This window comes from Chelonoidis abingdonii, chromosome 1 (genome assembly GCF_003597395.2).
Source record: "Chelonoidis abingdonii isolate Lonesome George chromosome 1, CheloAbing_2.0, whole genome shotgun sequence".
In the NCBI taxonomy this organism is placed as follows: domain Eukaryota; kingdom Metazoa; phylum Chordata; order Testudines; family Testudinidae; genus Chelonoidis; species Chelonoidis abingdonii.
The window spans coordinates 360,538,099-360,557,073 of record NC_133769.1 but is presented as its reverse complement, the minus strand read 5'-3'; the positions used below and the strand labels follow the sequence as shown (position 1 = coordinate 360,557,073).

Genomic DNA, 18,975 nt, shown 5'->3' with positions numbered 1-18,975 from the left:
TATTCAGTCCCATGCCAAGCACTTGGTACCAACTGCATTGGTACTGAAGCCATCCTCCATAGGTTCTCACTCAACCCAGTCTGATACCTTTGTCCTATAAAAATTTAGGTACCCTGAAGACCTGATAACAACTTTGGAGCCAGTGTCTCCTCTGTTAACGAGTACTGGGGGTTTATCAGCCACAAGACTCTCTCAGTCACATACCTCTCTGTCTACTAGAGTACCATACGCACTCTTGCCTACTTAGCAGGCAGAACAACTATTCCCCTCCCCACCCTTTCTCTTGGAGCATGTGGAAGAGCATTCCTCGACTCTCAAATATTGGTCCAGGATTCCCCTGGGTATTCTAGGTCACATCACTCTCCCTCCTACATTGACATATTTCAGCAAGGTAGATGTCAAATGATACACCTGTGGCAGGAACACAGATGAATGCTTCTACCTATGCCATTTGGCCCCTCTGAGTGGTCTTGCTGGGGCGTGTAGGCATTCTGTTGTTGACAATTTTCAGTTAGGTCTCCATACCGCTGGAGGGAGCAGAGAAGGGACCATTCTCCTCAACATCCTCTATCACCATCTTTGCCAAAGGAGGAGTCCTTTGAGGAGCAAGAAACAAGGGTGTATAAAGAGGTCACACCTTGTACTAATATTGCCTCCTCATCACCTAATGAAACTGTGATGCCTCCACCACATTCTATGGCCAGTGACTTCAGGCGGTTTCAAGAACTGATGAAGCAAATTGCTGACCTGTTACACATTCCCTTAGAGGAGGTTCAGGAGTCCAACTATAAACTCCTAGATATTTTACACACCTCCACATCTATGAAGATTCCCATTCTGGTCAATGAAGCTCTTATGGAGCCTGCTAAGACTTGTTTGGCAAACCCCAGCTACTGCACCACCTACCTGCAGAAGTATGGATAATAAGTATTCTGTCCCTGACAGAGAATCAGAGCTTCTATTTTCTCACTCATCTCAAAATTCCGTGGTAGTGAAGGCCGTTAATGGGTGCAGTAGACAGCTGAGCTCAATGTCCACCCCATACAGTAAGGACCACAAGAGGCTCAGTCTTTTTAGTCGCAAATCTCACTCTTCAGCTACTCTTCAGTTCAGAATAGCGAACCATCAGGCACTCGTGGCCAAATAAGACTGTTGGAATTACAACAAATCTAATTCCTTTATTGAACACCTGTCAAAGGAACTAACCAATTTAAGGCGATTATACAAAGACATTGCTCCAGGCCTCCTTGGATGCTGCAGGTATAGCAGCACAACCTATATCCACTGCAGTGGTCATGAGTAGCAAGTCTTGGCTGCAGTTGTCAGGCTTTCCAAGAGAAGTTCAGAGCACTGTCAAAGGCCTATCTTTTGTTGGTTGCAAGCTCTTGGTGGACTTGATGGATATATGATGGACTCAATGGATATATCTCTCCGCACTTTAAGGGACACAAGAGCCATACTGCAGTCTGTAAGGCTTTATACTCCTGTAAATAGGAGATCATTAGGTCTCAGTACAGAAAGCACTCCTAGCCTTGTATTCAGCTTACCATAGACCGTCTTACCATAGACTCTATCTGAGCCACTATCCAAGAGGCCAAGATACTCTAAAAAGAAACCACCTTCAGCTACATTTACATCTTCTCAGCCATTTGCAATCTCCAAGCGACAGTTTTGATGGATCAGCTGAGAGTCTCAGGCATCCAATCAACAAGGTTTTACAGCTGCAACATTCTCCCTCCTTTTGGATGCTACTTCTCCCATTTTCAAACTACATGGCAAAGTACAACATTGGACAAAAGAGTTTTGGAAGCCATAACATCTGGTTACACTATACATTTCAAATCTATCCCTCCTCCCTGTCTCTTTTCAGGGACGTTTCTCATGATCAATTACAGGTGCAAGCGGTTGCCTCACTTCTACGTTTAGGAACAATAGAACCAGTTCCTGTACAGCACAGGTATGGGAGATTCTATTCAAAGTACTTCCTGATTCCAAAAAGAATGGAGAGTGGAGACCAGTTTTAAACTTCATGTCGCTAAACAGATATGTAAAACAATAGGGATTCAGGATGGTGTCTCTTCCAGCAATAATTCCCTTGTTAGAACTAGGAGATGGGTTCATGACTATCAGCCTGCAAGACTCATATTTTCATGTTGCTATTTACCCTTCACACACACAAGTTCTTTTGTTTTCTAATCAACAGTGAGCACTACCGGTACAGGGTGCTCCGTTTCAGCCTATCTTCTGCCCCAAGAGTGTTCTCAAAGATTCTGGAATTAGTTGCCACCCATCTATGTCATTTGGGTATAATAGTTTTCCAATATCTGGATGATTGGTTGAGCGGGGCAGATTGTATCATGAAGTGTTGATGGCAGTGAAGATGATGTGTTCTCTGTTTCACAGCCTGGGCCTTCACATAAATGTCAAAATCAATTTTGATTCCATCTAGACATCATAGGGGCTTCCCTGGATGCATTGACAGGCAGATGTACCTTCTCCCCAGAATATTTCTCATATTAATGAATCTCATCTCAAGGATTCAGTGCAGTTCTCAAGTAACAATAAGAGTTTGTCTTCAACTGCTGGGACACATGTCAGCTTGCATATTTGTAGAGCGGCATGCCAGGTTACATCTCAGAGGCCTATAGGGATGGTTTTGAATGATTTACAAATCAAGAAAGCACAGCCTAGACAGATTACAGTCTGTTTCCCAATGGGTTCTACAGTCACTCAACTGGTGGAAGCACTGACCATAATCTGTGCAGGTGTGACATTCTTCCAGAATCCCCCTCCTGTAGGGGTAATATAAGATACTTCAGTTTTTGGTTGAGGGCATATCTGCAACCATATAAGTTTCAGGGCAAATGGTTACTACCAGTGTAGCTTCTTCACGTCAATGGCTTGGAATTGGGACTAGTCAAAAATGTTTGCCTACACTTTTTTTTACCTCTAAACAAATCAAAGTCATTAAAGATAATGACAGACAACATGGCATGAATTTATTATATCAACCCCAGGGAAGAGCAGAGCACCTTCCCCATCTCTCTGTGCTGAAGCAATAAAATGCTGAAATTGGTGCATACCAGGGGTGAAAGTCAGGACCCTTACCGGTATGCGGGGGGAGGCTTCTGCCCCCAAAAGGGGTGCTGCAAAGTCAGCATCCCCCAACTAGCCCTTTCACGCTGGCTGGCCCACACTGCCCGGGGCTTCGTGTTGATTTAAGGGGCCTGGGGCTCTGGATGCTGCTCTGAATGCAGCGGCAGCAGTGTCCGGAGCCCCGGGCCCTTTTACATCGCTGGCCCCAGAGCAACTGCTCCCTTTGGGCCCCACTCCCACCCCAGCCCATCAGCAGCTGTGAGGGGAGGGGGTGCAAAAGGGGCAGGGACATTAAAGTGCTGCAGGGTTCTTTGCCATGGCAGCCCTTTAACGTTGCTGCGCCACTGCGCCTCTCCCCCGGCCGACTTATAATTTAGAAAGAAATTGCTGCCGAGGTTGTCTGGTGTTCTGATATCTGGCAGGTATGAAGCTGAGATGACAATCGGTTTGGCTATGCGCAGGGGTGAAAGTGGGCCGGTATGGCATACTAGTAAGAACCCGCACCGACCCATACCTAGCCGCAGCGCTTTAATGTCCCTGCCCTTTTTGCCTCCCCTGTCAACAGCCCTGCTGGTAGGATCCCTACCAGCAGGGCCGCCGATGGGAGGTGGGGGAAGGGGCAGCAACCTTAAAGCACTGCCGCGGCAGCACTTTCAGGTTGCTACCCCTCCCCCTCCCGCCTCCCGTTGGTGGCTCTGCTGGTATGGACCCTACGAGCAGGGCTGCCGACAGGGGAGGCAAAAGGGGCAGGAACTGGGCTGGAATTTTTTGAGATATGTCTCCCTGTGGGTTCTCCACTACTTGCCCTCCTCCACCTCTGCTTCAGAATCTCCTTTGGGGGACTTTGGTGGAAAAGGAATGGAAAGTGGTTCACCATATAGCCTCAGCACAGGGTACTATGATGTGTGGGGCACATACACAGGCCAAACAGGCAGTGCTCCAAAAATCTCCAGTCAAAGGCGCAGGACGCATGGGCACCCGAAGTGAAGCACCCACAGGGGTGGGATACATGTCCAAGAACTCCAGTTACTGTACAAGGTGAGTAACTTTTCCTTCCACATTGATAGTGTTTTTTGGGAACTTAATGTGATCAAATTTAAATTAAGGCTTGTTTTGTTCAGTATTTGAATACTGAATAACTTGAATATCTGAACAGCTGAAATTTTCCCAAAAAAGTCAGCTTGAGGCAGGCACTCAGAAAAACTTCAGTCTGAATGGTTAAAATTTGACAAAGTTAAAAGCAACTGAAAATAATATTTTATAATGGAAATTATTAGGCAGCCATAACGATAGGTGTTGCTACCAGCTCCACCTGTAATAAACACTGAATAAAAATGTTGCAGTTGGTTGGTTGTCCTCATTCTTCTGTGTAACAGATTCCCAGCCTGTTGTTCACGTGATTGCGTCTAGAAGTCAGGACTGGTCAGAACATGAAATTGCTGTGGACACCAGCCCCACAATAATTTATCAAGATGTATCCAATGAATCACAATCAGCTACTTCTACAATAAAAGCACTTCTGGAACTTCAGCAGACAAAAGGTGTGTGTGTGTGTGTGTTTGGGATCACTTTGAATCATGTTAGCCAATTGCATTGTTTATTAGATGAAAATTCTGTATTTTTGCTCTTGCAAGTGTTCAGTTTGGAAGTACAGTATATCTTGATTATGTCCCACTTTCTTGGGGCAGTTTGATTCTCTTATCATTCTGTGTATTTAACTTCAGTTGGAGTCTATTTTACTAAAAGGTGCATTCTCTCCCCTCAACCCCTCCACCCAAATATCTTTAAGCAGTGAAGGAGAAGTTAGAATCAAAACCAAGACAACCTACCATTGACCTGAGCCAAATGGCAGTTCCTATTCAGATGACTCAGGAGAAGAGGCATTCTCCGGAAAGCCCTTCCATTGCTGTAGTAGAATCAGAATTAGTTGCTGAATATATCACAACTGGTAAGTGGCTACAAAAACATACTATGAATACTGGAATTAGGATGGCTAGTTTTCAGTGGAAAGCATTTTTGTTGTTGCATATGGTGGGGGAGAGGGGAACAGTATTTTCTGTCTTCCTTTCCTCATAGTATTTCTGCAAAGGAAATTCATGCTAGCCATCTTCCCCTACTTTGAGGACATATTAAGGGGCATGGGATGCTTCTCCTCTTCCCTGGTAGGTCAGAGAATGTGCATCTATCTGTTTCTGGTGTAAAATGAAACAGAAGGTCATTGTTTCAAGTTAGATCATTTAAACATACTCTGATCTGGTGGTGAAAGGGCAAAGTGCCCCTGTTGATGTCTTTGGGGCAAACTCTTGGGAAGGAAAGGTAGAAAATGAAGTTCGGGATTCATGATATGACTTATCTGTTGTGAAAGGGTGAAAGACTTCTTGCAGAATTAGTTCACTCAACTTTGTGGAATTTTGTGGAGGCAAAAGGGGCAGGGACATTAAAGCGCTGCGGCTGGGTATGGGCCAGTGCGAGTTCTTACTGGTATGCCATACCGGCCCACTTTCACCCCTGTGCATAGCCAAACTGATTGTCATCTCAGCTTCATACCTGTCGGGTATTAGAACACCAGACGACCTCAGCAGCAATTTCTTTCTAAATTAGTTCACCCAACTTTGTGGAATTCAGTACTTACCGGTACTGAGCAGGTAGCCTTTTTTTGGCCAGGTGGGCATTTTCCATTATAATTGCCATCCTTATGATGTAGTGGGCAAGTACATTTTGTGTTGGCTAGTAAAGTTTTCTATATCCATTTTGCATTGCCAAATTAATGCTTCAGACTGGCACATCACACTTACTATTGGGATTCAGCTTTCCTAACCTCAACTGACCACCTCTCTGTCTAAAACATCTTTCTAGTCCTCAAGTTGCCTCAATCCTTCAGTGTTTTTCTCTGGACATGTGTCTAATTAAACTATATCTTCCACAAACTGGAACACTCATCTGCCCCTAGACATTTGCACCATTTAAGAAGTTCAGTGTGAAAGGGTTACTATGTTTAGCGTCTTAAATTCAGCATTTGAATTAATACTCTGCATACTTGCATTTTGCATTTCCCAATTAAGTTTTAACTGTGGTGAAAATGTCTGTTTAAGCAAGCTTTATCTTGTTTTCATATTAAAATATATTTAAAATATGATTTCAGTGTTTTTAGTATTTGTTAACATCTAATCTGGTATTTCCATTTTTCATTTTCCCCTCCACTTTCGCCCCCTGCTATCCAGATTTAAGTTGGATGGGACTTCTTTTTAATACTTCTTACTGTATCTGGCTTCAATTCTGAGTGAGAGAGTTATAACTCCAATGGATCCCTGGTGGGAAAGCATTGACTTAACATTAAAACGTTGTTTGGATAACAAGGAGTAGTATAAGTATTTAATAACAAGCATACATTATAACATTATTAAACTGATCACCAGTTATTTGAAGATCAGTTATATTCCCTGAAATCACCATACACTGTGTGTTGTATCTTGTATTCGAGTCTCCAGTTTCCTCCAAGATGTACTGGAAAAGTCAAGTTGAACTATACATATATCTTAAATCAGTGCTGATAAAAGATGTCCATTCAATATTCGTGTAGTTTGAAATCCTCTTTATCTATAGATCTAGGATACCAGACAATAGCAATGAACGCTTCCCTGAACTTTCAATAATCAGTAACTTAAAACTGGTTGTTTTTTTTTACAGAGCTCAAAGTGATTTACAGAATTACAGGGAATGTGCATGGTAGAGGTCATTTGCTTTTCCCACCAATTAAGTGCAACCAGCCATGGGTTGGACAGCAGCAGCCTTCGTAACAGCATACAACTACAGTTACTTCTCCAGTTTCTTCCCATTTGAATTTAAGGAACGGGGGTCATTGAACGTGTATATGAAACAAAAAAGTATGCCACTAATCCCAGAATAGGTGGATTTTCTGCTAAAATGATAAGCAGTGAAATAATGTACTATACTCACATTTATATGTTGTGAATTTTTATACATGCACCTTGAGCAAAGGTTTAGGTACATTTTAAATAAATCTAAATAGCTGCTGGGCTTCAATATTAACACCCATTGAATTGAATGGGGAAGTTCACACCTCTTAGTATTATCATTTTTTGTCTGTCTGCAGACTCAGGAAGACAACTCTGTATTGGTTCACATTCGGAAGAATTTCTACACAACCATATAGGTTAGAAACTTTATTTTTAAATTAAGTTTAAATTCTGTAGAAACTGTTTGGGATATCCGCTAATAGCTGGCACAGCATGAAAGGCAATGCTGACTTTATCCAACCCTCTCTAGGAGTGGCAAGTTAAGTTTCCATATTCATCCAGACTTTGGCCTCCCTTCTAACAACCCAGAAAAGAATGATTTCTAGTCACTGTCAGTTTCATCTGGATATAATCATATTCCTCTGAGCCATCCAGTACCATACCATGTTTTCCCGTACCTGATGCATTTAGGAATAAGTTAATTAAAGCAAATATCATTTAATGCTATGAGTTGGTATAAGCTAATTTGGGTTCACCATTGATGCTGTTGTCTTATGCTGTTGACTGCTTTGTTAGATAATAGAATAAATCATTATCTGACTTTAGGACTATTTCACTCTGCCCACCCATCTGGTTAGTTATGGAGCCAAAACTATAGCCCCAAAGTTGTTGTGGTTCTACTCTGATAAGTGACTCTAAAACAAGTATGATGGGTCCATGTTTGTTGTCTCATTGACTTCTGAGCAAATTTGCTCAAGTTCTTATAAGTAAACACTTTCTAATTACGAGCCCTGTATATTTAATGTAAGGTTTGAGAGTCCTGAAGTTCTCTCCTTCTCACATACGATCAGTAATTTTCTGTAATCACATCTTGGCATTTTCAGTTATGTCTGTGCAACCCCATTGCCTTCAGTGGAGTTGCAAAAATCTAGCCGCATAATTCGGACTCCAGAATGGTCCTTACTGATTATGTATGAAATAAACCAGCTTGAGACTCTGAGCACAAATTCAGTTTGCAGGACTAGCATTTGGGAGGCGAGGGACATTTTAAAACTGAACTCACACTTGCTCAGACAAACACCAGACTCCATGATGCTATTTTTAAGATCCTTCTCAGAGTAGATCTACACTTTAAGATTGAAGCTAGCATACAGTAAAGGACTTATTTCATACTCAGATTTTTATTTCATCCATATTTGCTTTCACTTGAAGGTAAAACAACAAAGCAGGTAGCTTCAGCTACTACAGTGAGTTCTGGGGAAGTGCCATTGACCTCTTTTCTTTCAGTCAGTCATCGGTCTCAGCCCCACCAGCAGTCATCCCAGCCCCAGAGGACACTACTGCAGCATGTGGCCCAGTCGCAGACAGCAACACAGACTTCTGTTGTGGTGAAATCTATCCCGGCATCTTCCACAGGCGCAATTACCCATATCATGCAGCAGGTTGTACCTTTTCTTTTCCAAACAGTCTGTGGACATAAGTAGACAATGTGAATTATATAGGGCCAGGTTTTGATTTGAATGCACATGTCATATTGGTTTGTGTTAGTGGAAACCCAAAGCATAAGGACAGAATTTGGCCCATTGTGAGTTGCTGTTCCTTGAATGTGGGACTGAAAAAAAAGACTGTCTAAGAATATCTTCCATAATTGATTGCGGTGTTGATGTAGCCATGTTGGACAAGGTAGGTGAGGTAATATCTTTTATCTTGAAAGCTTGTACCTTTTAACCAACAGAAGTTGGTCCAGTAAGGTATTACCTCATGTACCTTGTCTAGTAAGTGGAGGGGTTGTTTTGTATATGCTACATGTTTGCTGTTGGCCATTTTGAAAGGATCTTGCTGCCTACATGATCCCTCTCTATTTGTGTGGAGTTCACTTGATAGCAGTGTAGGACTTGCCTGTCTCTGTACACAGTAATGAAAGGGGGAAGGGCCTTAAAGGTTCTATGTTAGGCCTTGTCTACACTACAGAGTTTTGTCAGCAAGAGGCAGAAAAACTCTCCTGTTTTGCTGACAAAATAAAACTACCTCAACGAGAGGCATAGAGCTTTTTGCCGCAAAGTTAAAGTGACAAAGTGCTGCTGTTCGTTATGTCGCCATAACTGGCCTCTCCCAGTATCCCACAATGCCCGCCATCGTGCCTCTGCTTGCTGCTTTGAACTTGGCTTCCGTGCATTCCAACTACACAGGCATGCGGCTCTCTCCTTTCAAAGTTCCAGGAAGTTCTGACAGCTGAGCATGCCGGCAGCAAAAGCAAATTATTTACATGGAATTCTGCTCTCCCCCAGCACTAGGAACACAGCAGCAGGCAGAAGAGTGTGTGTGAGAGAGACTACAGTGCTGTGCAGAGCCGGGGAGGGAGGTGGAGGTTGATGTCGGGGGTGTCCCCCCTCCCTGTGCCTCAGGACTGGATGTTTCCAGCCGCTGTCTGAACTTAGAGACCTCATGCTGACACACTCACTCTCCCATGACACATGCTCTGTCTCGTATACACACTCCCCCACCACACTCTTACACTCCCCCAACACACACACACTCTTCAGTTGATAAGCAGCTGGCAATCTAGTAGGATGCCCATGGAATGATGGGATTGAGAAACCTGCATCACGTGATGCTGTACCTGCCCCATGAAGCATTGCAAACCCTTCCCAAAGCACTCTGTGGCCAGTTGCACAGTGGGATAGCTATCCACAGTGCTCTTCTCTCTCTGTTGATGTGAGAGCTGCTAGTGTGGATGTGCTCTGCCAACACAAGGAGCACAGTGTGGACATTCAACAGCGCTTTAATTAAAGCAGCATAACTTTTGTTGACAAAACTCTGTAGTATAGACAAGACCTTAGTCTTAAGCAGAGGAAGGAAAAGGAGCAGAATTGGAGACAATAAAGAAGCAAGATGCCTTTGATTTGGAGCTTGGCTTTGTAAGATGCCAAACTGCAGAAACCTCTGGCAAATTCTCAACTTGGGAAGTCACAACTGAGAGACTGCTTTAAAATGTATGGTGAACAGCCCAAGTGAAAGGAGGAACCCAGTAAAAAGCAGAGGAAGAAGCCTCTGATGTGTTCTTGTATAAATAGTTTGATTTTCTTATTTAATTCAAGAATTAGCATTTCTGTTACCTGTCAGCAGTAACAAAAAAATAAAGCTACTCTAGTTTTGTGAGGTCCCCTGGGTAAATGTACATCGCTCACTTTCTATATAGTTCATATTTAGATAAGGTCTGTTGTAAAGCCTCTGCAGAGAGCATCTGTAGAGGTAGAATTTTGCTGAATGAGGCTACTTAGTTATTATTTAGGATTGTGTAATAAGACAGTGTTCTTGCCCCCTTAGGAACTTAGTCCAGCTCAAACGTGATATATGGGACAGTAGTTTTGATGCATGTTAAGGTACAGACATGGCAGTGGTGAGGAAATCAACCCAGGAAGAACTAGGTCTGAAAAGGAGGGAGAGATTACGCTTTGGTGCATGGGAAATTGGGGAGGTTCCAGGTGTAAAAAGTGGTGTAGAAGAAGTCACCAAGAAGCGTCAGAGAAGACAGCGTTAGGAAACAGAATCAAAATCTCTTAAGATAATAGGTTCTTGTTAAAGCTAGGAACCATCTATTCTCCAACCTAAGATATTTGTTGGATCAGCCAATCCCTTCCATTTCCCATTCAGACGTCATGGAGTTTGAGTCGATCTGAATCTTAATCTTTCAAATGTAAGAGCAATTTAAGCTCCACTGAAGGCAAGACATCTACAGTTAAAAGGCAGGCAGTGGGTGGCACACCAGGGCTTAGTTTGTTATGGTATGGAAATAGCCATTGAAGTGCTATGGCTTTGGAAACTCAGCATCTTAGGGTATTTCTGCTTTTATACATGAGTTGTATGCCTGAAATCCTGTGACCTATTCTGCTTTTTTAAAACAGTCCAGTTTAAATATTCTTTAATGTCACTAGATTTTGTGTATTCTGCAGTAAATTAGATGATGTCTCATTACTTTTTCATTTGTAACTTTTTTTTATTAAGGCTTTAAGCAGCCACACTGCATTTACCAAACACAGTGAACAACTTGGAACCGAGGAAGGAGAAGTGGAGGAGATGGATACCCTAGATCCTCAGACTGGTCTATTTTACAGATCTGCCCTGACACAGTCACAGGCACAAAAACAGCAGAAACTGAGTCAACCACAGCTGGAACAGACTCAACTGCAAGTGAAAACTCTGCAGTGCTTCCAGACTAAACAAAAGCAAACCATCCACCTGCAGGCTGATCAGATCCAGCACAAACTCCCACAGATGCCCCAGCTTTCTATCCGGCATCAAAAGCTAACCCCACTTCAGCAAGAGCAAGCACAGACCAAACCAGATGCACAGCATACCCCACACCACATGATGGCCAAAGAAAGGCAACTCCCTACCTTAGTGGCACAGCCACAGCAAACTGTAGTACAGGTGCTTGCAGTAAAAACCACGCAGCAGCTGCCCAAACTGCAACAGGCACCAACGGCACAAAAAATCTACGTGCAACCCCAACCCCCCCAGAGTCAATTGCAGCTACCTGCCTCTTCAGAGAAACAGCCCGCAAGCCAGGTAACAGAATATTGATAGCATGCAAAATAAAACGTCGCTGTTCAAGGAAAAATCCAAACACCAACACAGTTGCTGTAGCCGTGTTTTCTCCTGGCAAGAGAGAACTCCTCATTACGCTCATTTTAATTTCCCCATCAGAAGGTTGACACTAGGAAAGAAAAGCACATGTTGTTATATAGGGAAAAAAATCCGTAGAGCTCACAAATCAATTTTGTTGGACCGTTTTTTTGTGAATTTCTGCAACCAACAGTGCATGGAATTTGCCCCTAATTTCTTTTATTTTTTTGGGTATAACATATTATTGATTTCCGTTCCCGTAACATTTAAAAAAAATTCTTTGGAAATAAAGATGAATACACTGCAGTCTCCCAAGGATCTCCATTGTACGTCTTCCTTGGTAGTTTTACATCACCATCACCCTTCAGTTAAATAATGTTACCTAGAGGAACAATTTTACTTTCCTTGGGAGGGGAAGATGTAAAGACTGAGGAAAATGAAATACTATATATGTATTTTAACTAACTCCAAAAACCTTTTACTCTCCTGCCCCTTGAAGCATATATAAAATAATAAGAAGGGATTAATATACATCACATGGGGATATAAATCCCAAAGGAAAATGAGGCTGCTGTGATATTCTGCTAGAAACATTGTCTAGCAGTCCAAAAACTACCTTACCCAGGCTTAAGTTAAATGTTATCGTATCACTGCTGATTCCTTTGTTAAAACACTGAGCTTCAACTGTCTTCCTAATAGCAAGTATGTTGTTTGTGCCGTATTGTCCAGATAAATATTGATTAGGTTTAAATAAAAAAAATAGCTGTAACATGCACAACAAAAATTTGATTTTCAGGTGCAGCAGCCAATTATAACTCAAGGATCCACTGTTACAAAGATAACTTTTGAGGGGCGACAGCCTCCTACTGTTTCAAAGGTAGCAGGCGGCAATTCTGTGCCCAAACTGGCATCGCCAGTTACAAGCCTATTTCCCATGCAGGCATCTGTGAAGACAGCAGTAGCAGACATTTTGAAAATGTCTATGATGGAAGCTCAGATTGACACAAACATAGAACATATGGTAGTGGATCCCCCAAACAAGGCCATGTCCACTAGTAAACTCGCTAGTGAAGCAGAATCATCACCTTGTATCCAGGTGCCAAGGGTGACTGCAGTAGGGATGACGGCAACTTCCATCTCTCAGCAACTGAAATGTAAAGAGTCCTGTTCAAGTCCTCCTGCTGCTGATCCTGCTTTAACAGAGAAGAAAGTGGATGCACAAGGAGTGCCTTCAACAAACCAGTTTATACACATTCAGAATATATCCCAAAAGAAAGCTGAAGGGATTTCATCTGAAATTATTATCCAGGTAAGAGAAGAGCAGAGCAAATAAAGGTAAAAAAAATAAAAGCAGATATTTTCTACGTTTGTGTGTCTAAAGCCTTAATAGCATCTGAACAATGTTCAAGTATTTTTTTTCCTTTCTTACTTTGGTTCTCCTCTACTCCAAAACAGTAAGTGATTTAAGAATATAAAAATGTTGGGCACTTGTTTATTAAATTGGCAATACGTTGTTAAATACAATTTCTCAAACATGCTGGTCAGTGCATTCCTTCTGTCTGTCTCCTGAGCATTTTAAGTGTTCTGCTTTGCTTTCCCATTAAGGAAACAAACCAAACTTGCTAGATATTCCAAATCACCTTCTAACTGAAATGCTTGAACATGCAACTTTTGCTGTTACCATGGAGGTATGATTTGTGCTATGTCTTTTTACAGCGTCTTACAGTCTTACCTGTTTTTTAGTGTAAAACTTTCTTCAGCATAAAGTAGATTTGGTAGAATCTCACTAATTCAAACTGCCTGGGAGACCTTTTGCAAATTAGTAAATAAAGACCAGATGCATCAAAGCACTTAAGTACATTATTAACTTTATGCATATAAGTAAGTCTCATTGATTTGAAGTCAACAGGACCACATACATCCTTAAATTAAGCAGATACTTATATGCTTTGATGAATCAGGGCCTAAGTGAACAAATGTGAAAATGTTCATTTATTCAAATTGTCTTATTTTGATACTTTATAACGTATTATTGTATTCCATAGTACAGATTGTCAAAGCACTGAGATTTTAGTCATCTGAAATCTCACAGCACCCTAATTATATATAAGTATAAGTACATAAAAGGTTGTTACAAGGAGGGAGAAAAATTGTTTTCCTTAACATCTAAGGATAGGACAAGAAGCAATGGGTTTACATAGGGGCAAGGGTAATTTAGGTTGGATATTAGGGAAAAATTCCTAACTGTCAAGGTAGCTAAGCACTGGAATAAATTGCCTAGGGAGGTTGTGGAATCTCCATCACTGGAGATTTTTAAGGGCAGGTTAGACAAACACCTGTCAGGGATGGTCTAGATAATACCTAATCCTGCCATGAGTGCAGGGAATTAGACTAGATGACTTTTCAAGGTCCCTTCTAGTCCTGCACTTCTATGATGCTATGATACTGACTCATTGCAGAGAAGTGGACAGAATGCCATTGTGTTTGTATGCAGTGTTTGACTTAAAGATTTTATTATATATTATATACACTTGTTATGGTGAAAAGTGTGTAATTGTGATGGAAACAAATATGCTAACTTTGATTTATTTATAAAGTTTACAAATGCTTTGAATTATTTTGTAATGTTTTCCTTGAAACTAAGTAGTTTTTCGAGGAATACTCAGGATTTTGTATCTCTTGAGGAGTGAGGGCTAAGAGATAGATGTAGTAGAGTAAAATAATCAGTACATCATAGGTATTTATATGATGCTAATCACCATAGTATTTAGGTGTGGTTATGATGTCTGGGCCATTTCAAAATCAAAATGCCCATCTGATTATCAATTTAATAATTAAAATGTAGATATATTTTCCATACAATCTAGAAATTAAAAACAAAAAACAATTTAGTCATTTATTATATTCCTTTGTTATTGCAGTACTTCTATCAGTCTAAATCTATTCTTTCTTTGTATTAATCCAACCAGTTTCAGGGACCCATTGTGCAATATGTTGTATGTACGACAGTCAGAAGGCTCGACCCGAAAATACTTAGTCTAAATAGAGAGAACATGCAGAGGGTGAGAGTACATTACCCCTATTTTACACATGGGGCAGATAGCAAACAGATTAAGTAACTTGTCAAAGGTTACACAGGAAGTCTGGCAGAGCTGGCAATTAATCCCAGATCTTTTGAGTCCCAGCCAACTGCCTTAACCACAAGACTATCCTTTCTTTAATTGTAATTATTTCAATTTATCCTTCAGTGAAAAAATCCTGCCAAATGATCCTTTCATGCTACATTTAATTTAGCAATATTGTAACAATAGGATGAAAACAAATGTATTGACTTTGGGAAAGTGTTTCTGGGATTCTTACAACTGTTTAATAGGCATGAACATCTCTTTCATTTAAACATACAAATCCTTAACTCACCTGTCAAAACTGCATATTAAAACTTCATTTTTTCTTTCCTTTAGACTATTCCTCAATACTCCATCCCTTGTCACTCCAGCTCCAATGTGGTAGTGGAACCCAGTGGGCTCCTGGAGCTCAATAACTTTACTAGTCAACGTCTTGATGATGAGGAGACAGCAATGGAACAAGATGTGGACAGCAGTTGTGAGGAAGGCACTGAGCCCAGCCCCTCTCAAAGTTCTGCTGAACAATCCTAATGAATTGGGACACTGGAGTGCACTTTAAATTCATCTTGGCAATCGAGTGTCCAAGATGCCATTGTATTGTGATGTATTAGAGCACTTTGCCTATTAGAGTTGTTCATTGGACCCTTGAAGCGTCAGTGTGTTTTAACAAGACAGTATTGCAGAAACGACATCTTAAAATTGTTTCAAAAAGGATGTAGTTACCAAGATACAGTAAACCTGTGACAGTGGAATGTATGTCTTAAAAAAAAAAAAGAGCAAAACTACAGTGAATTGAAAAGATTGAGTAGAAGTTCTTGCTATGAAGCTCTTGACCAGATACTGAAACTTTTCAGTAAAAAGGGACCTTTTACTTTGCTGTGTCTTTCTTTTTGTAGCTATTGAGCAAAACACCATCACAAAGAATGTTTAGTAGATGTTTGTATTTTTAAATAGCATGTGAGATAAAAGGTGTGTCTGTCTGTCTACTGGAAAAGCCCCAGGAATTTCTGAATCGGTTAGCTTTCTTGCACTTGAGCTCAATTAATGTTCATATTTTTAATCGTAAATATAGTTTATTTTTGTAATTGTTGGTGAATATTTGGACATAAGCAAAATCACTAACAGGTAACATGGTTTGGTGGATTTTGTTTTCATATATTACAAAAAATATGCTGATTTAATGTGCAAAACATTTCTTTTTATGCCACAAGCACGTGAAATGCCCATTTAGTCTAATTAACCTCTGATAATTTATTTAAATGCAGTGATTTAAAACCAGGCCAAGTTGTTTAACTAGTTCCTGTTAAACAGGCAAATGTTTTCATTCTAATGCTGTGGGGTAGCAGAAATGTATTCTGGTTTAAAACAAATGTTCAGATTTGGGAATATTTGTTTCATTATCTCATAACTTCAGCTTGTATTCAGATGCAAGCTGAGACTTTTAAAAATCCATATTTTACTCTTACATGCGTTTTTTAAAATGACTATTTTGGGGGTTTAAAAGCTTAAACTGATTAGTTGTATGTTTCAGAGGTAATCCTCAGCCTTATGACTTGACTTGTTCAAGCAATATGTTGGGTTTTTATGATCGTTACAAGCCACGGAAAGAGATTTGGGTGCAGGTGGAATGACAGGAGAGGCTGTTTTAATACGTTCTGGTAATGAAGACAATACCTTTCTTTTTTTAAAACAATGTATATAGAAAAGTTTTTTAACCATTTTGTATAGATTACATTATAAATAACTAAGCATTTTAAGACTTTGACATCTCATTCAATTGTACATACATCTATCAGCATAACTGCCCATTTTTTGGTGCTGAAGTACTACTGTAAGTACAATTCATCCAAAGTGTAATACAGGTTTTGCGTCAGCCTTTTTTAAGATGTGATTTTACTGTTGATGATGTAGTTTTTTTAAATTCCAACTGAAGAAATGCTCATCAGACTAACATACAAAACCTAAAAAGCTGAACATATTTGTCCTGAACATCTATGTACGTAACAATGCTGCAGTCTCCTGTAGATGGTGCTGTTGGTTCTCCTTTTAGCCTCTGTTAGCAGTTACTTCATTTATAAAGTCCTTGTGACTTTCATTTTTATGTTTGTTTTGTCTGTTAATTGTAAGCCTAAATGGCAAAGTTTTATCTTTTATGATGGCAAAGAGAAGTGTTCAGCCTGAATATTAAGGAAAAGCTGTACATAGTTGGGTAAGAATTGGATTGTCTTCTCTGCATCACCTGTACGTTACAACATTGAATACTGTGACAAGCACCTGTTCCTCCACTTTATTTTACATAACATTAGAAGCACTCAGGTTGGAGAGAAGAGAGAATATATGAAATGGAAAATACCTTATGCTTAGTTAAAAATTAATACAGAAATATTGTCAGTCATTCTAGATGGTATTTCAGTTTTAATAGCTGTGTTTGTTTCTAGAACAGAGATACTTAAAGTATGGCCACCCCCCAAAGGCTGTGAGGACAAAGCTTGACAAGAAAGATGACAACAAAGCTTATCAGTTGCAGATTTTATTGCTAGTAAATTCAGGCAAGCTGTCTCTTCTGGTCATCTGTCATTGAAGGGGTTAGTATGAGCCTGGTCTATATATTTATTATTCATAAAAATGGATGTCAAATTCTATGCAGATGAGATGAAACCTAGCTTGTGCCAAGCTGTTGTCACTCATGGTCTTACAATATATTGAATGTCCCTGTCATAGGCCGAGCTAAATGGAGGAGAGATGAAAGCCTCTTTCAGTATTTCTGTTGCTACATTATAAGAAGTTTACAACTTTGCCATAAAGTATGGCTCCATGGTTAAATTTTTTTATCTCTGTGTAACTTTAGATGGCTGCTGTCATTTCTACAAACAGATTTTAAAAAAACAAATGAAGTGTTAAATTTCTCTTAACACTCATAGCATATTTCACAATTTAAGTTCTGGCCCAATTTTTGTTTTTTGACAGAAAAGTTTATACTGTGGTGGTCTTGTTTTAAGATAGCTGCAAAAAAAATTTTTAGAGAGGCCCATGAAATTGAGGATTATATCTGTAGTGAAATTATATTTTGCACTTACATAGTGTCATTTCCTTTCATTGAGCCTTTACAAACATGAAGGCTCACAACATCTCTGTTATGAAAGGTAAATATTTTACAGATTGGTAAACTGAGGCACGTGTTAACTGCCTTGCCCACAGATATACATGAAGTGTGTTGAGTAGACAGGAAAAGAATGCTGATATCCTAACTCCCACCTCTCTGCATTAAACTTTAGTTTGGATTTCCTTCTTTCCTAATCCTTTCCCAAACTAGTTGTGAACTGAGGCCCTAAATTGTTTGATTTATGATCTTTAGTGAATATGCTGGAATTGGTAACTAGTTTCATTAGAAAGAAACAAGATAACAGGTTTTGATACTGCACCTAAAGTCCAGACTATGTTTTGTGTTTCAGCTACAGTAGCTGAAAGTAGAGTGTCATCCATTAAATTTCTTTTACTTTCGTGATTACTCTTCACATCCTTACAGCTCTACTAAAATAAAACATGTACTCTTTAAGTTCCCATGTCCAACAAACAATCTCTGTTGCTACCTGCCAAAGGTATGTACTTGAAATTATTTTCAGTTTACTCTTGCTAGATAAGATTTATCTTCCTTAAATGGAAGAGATTTGACTTCCTGCCCATCTTTTGCAATGGAATAGCTCAAAAATGAGCTGTGTAGAATTGCTTATTGTTTATATTAATAATTAGTGTGTTGTAATGAAAGAAATGGAAAACTTCTTACCAAATAATTTCCTTTCTGTTAGCAGTATCTCCTACAATTCTGCTGCACATGGGCTGTTTCCCTCTTCTCTGCAGTTCCCAGTGGTAGTTCAAAGCTGCAGCACAGTGTGTGCTGGCTATGCCTCCTCACGGTAGCAGCCAGATTAGTTGTTCCAAAGCTATGTAAAACTCATAGAAGAATATTAGTAACAATAACATGCCAATTCATTAATTATGTACAGCAGATGACTGCCTACATAGTAATAATCCATATAAAATGGTCACCCTTGCCTGTAAAGCTATCCACGGTGGGTAGAATTGTGGGAGATGCTGCTAATAGAAAGGAAATTATCGGGCAAGACATTTTCCATTGTGCAGCCCAGTGTCTC

General features: G+C 40.2%; 1 protein-coding gene across 8 annotated transcripts in view; it reads left to right on the top strand.

The window, feature by feature from the left end:
- The window catches only part of EMSY (EMSY transcriptional repressor, BRCA2 interacting), a 60,299-nt gene extending 44,390 nt beyond the window's left edge, over positions 1 to 15,909 (top strand). For 2 of the 8 annotated variants that reach the window (XM_075061805.1, XM_032806364.2), the window contains 7 exons: positions 4,473 to 4,637; positions 4,889 to 5,044; positions 7,211 to 7,270; positions 8,361 to 8,515; positions 11,079 to 11,642; positions 12,496 to 13,008; positions 15,161 to 15,909. In XM_075061805.1, the coding sequence (XP_074917906.1) occupies positions 4,473 to 4,637; positions 4,889 to 5,044; positions 7,211 to 7,270; positions 8,361 to 8,515; positions 11,079 to 11,642; positions 12,496 to 13,008; positions 15,161 to 15,355 (1,808 nt within the window). In that variant the 3' untranslated portion in view covers positions 15,356 to 15,909. Of the gene's footprint in view, positions 1 to 4,472; positions 4,638 to 4,885; positions 5,045 to 7,210; positions 7,271 to 8,360; positions 8,516 to 11,078; positions 11,643 to 12,495; positions 13,009 to 15,160 lie in introns of all 8 variants that reach the window. The other 6 variants (XM_032806368.2, XM_075061804.1, XM_032806369.2 and 3 more) reach the window with 3 other exon arrangements.
- The last annotated feature ends 3,066 nt before the right edge of the window (positions 15,910 to 18,975 follow it).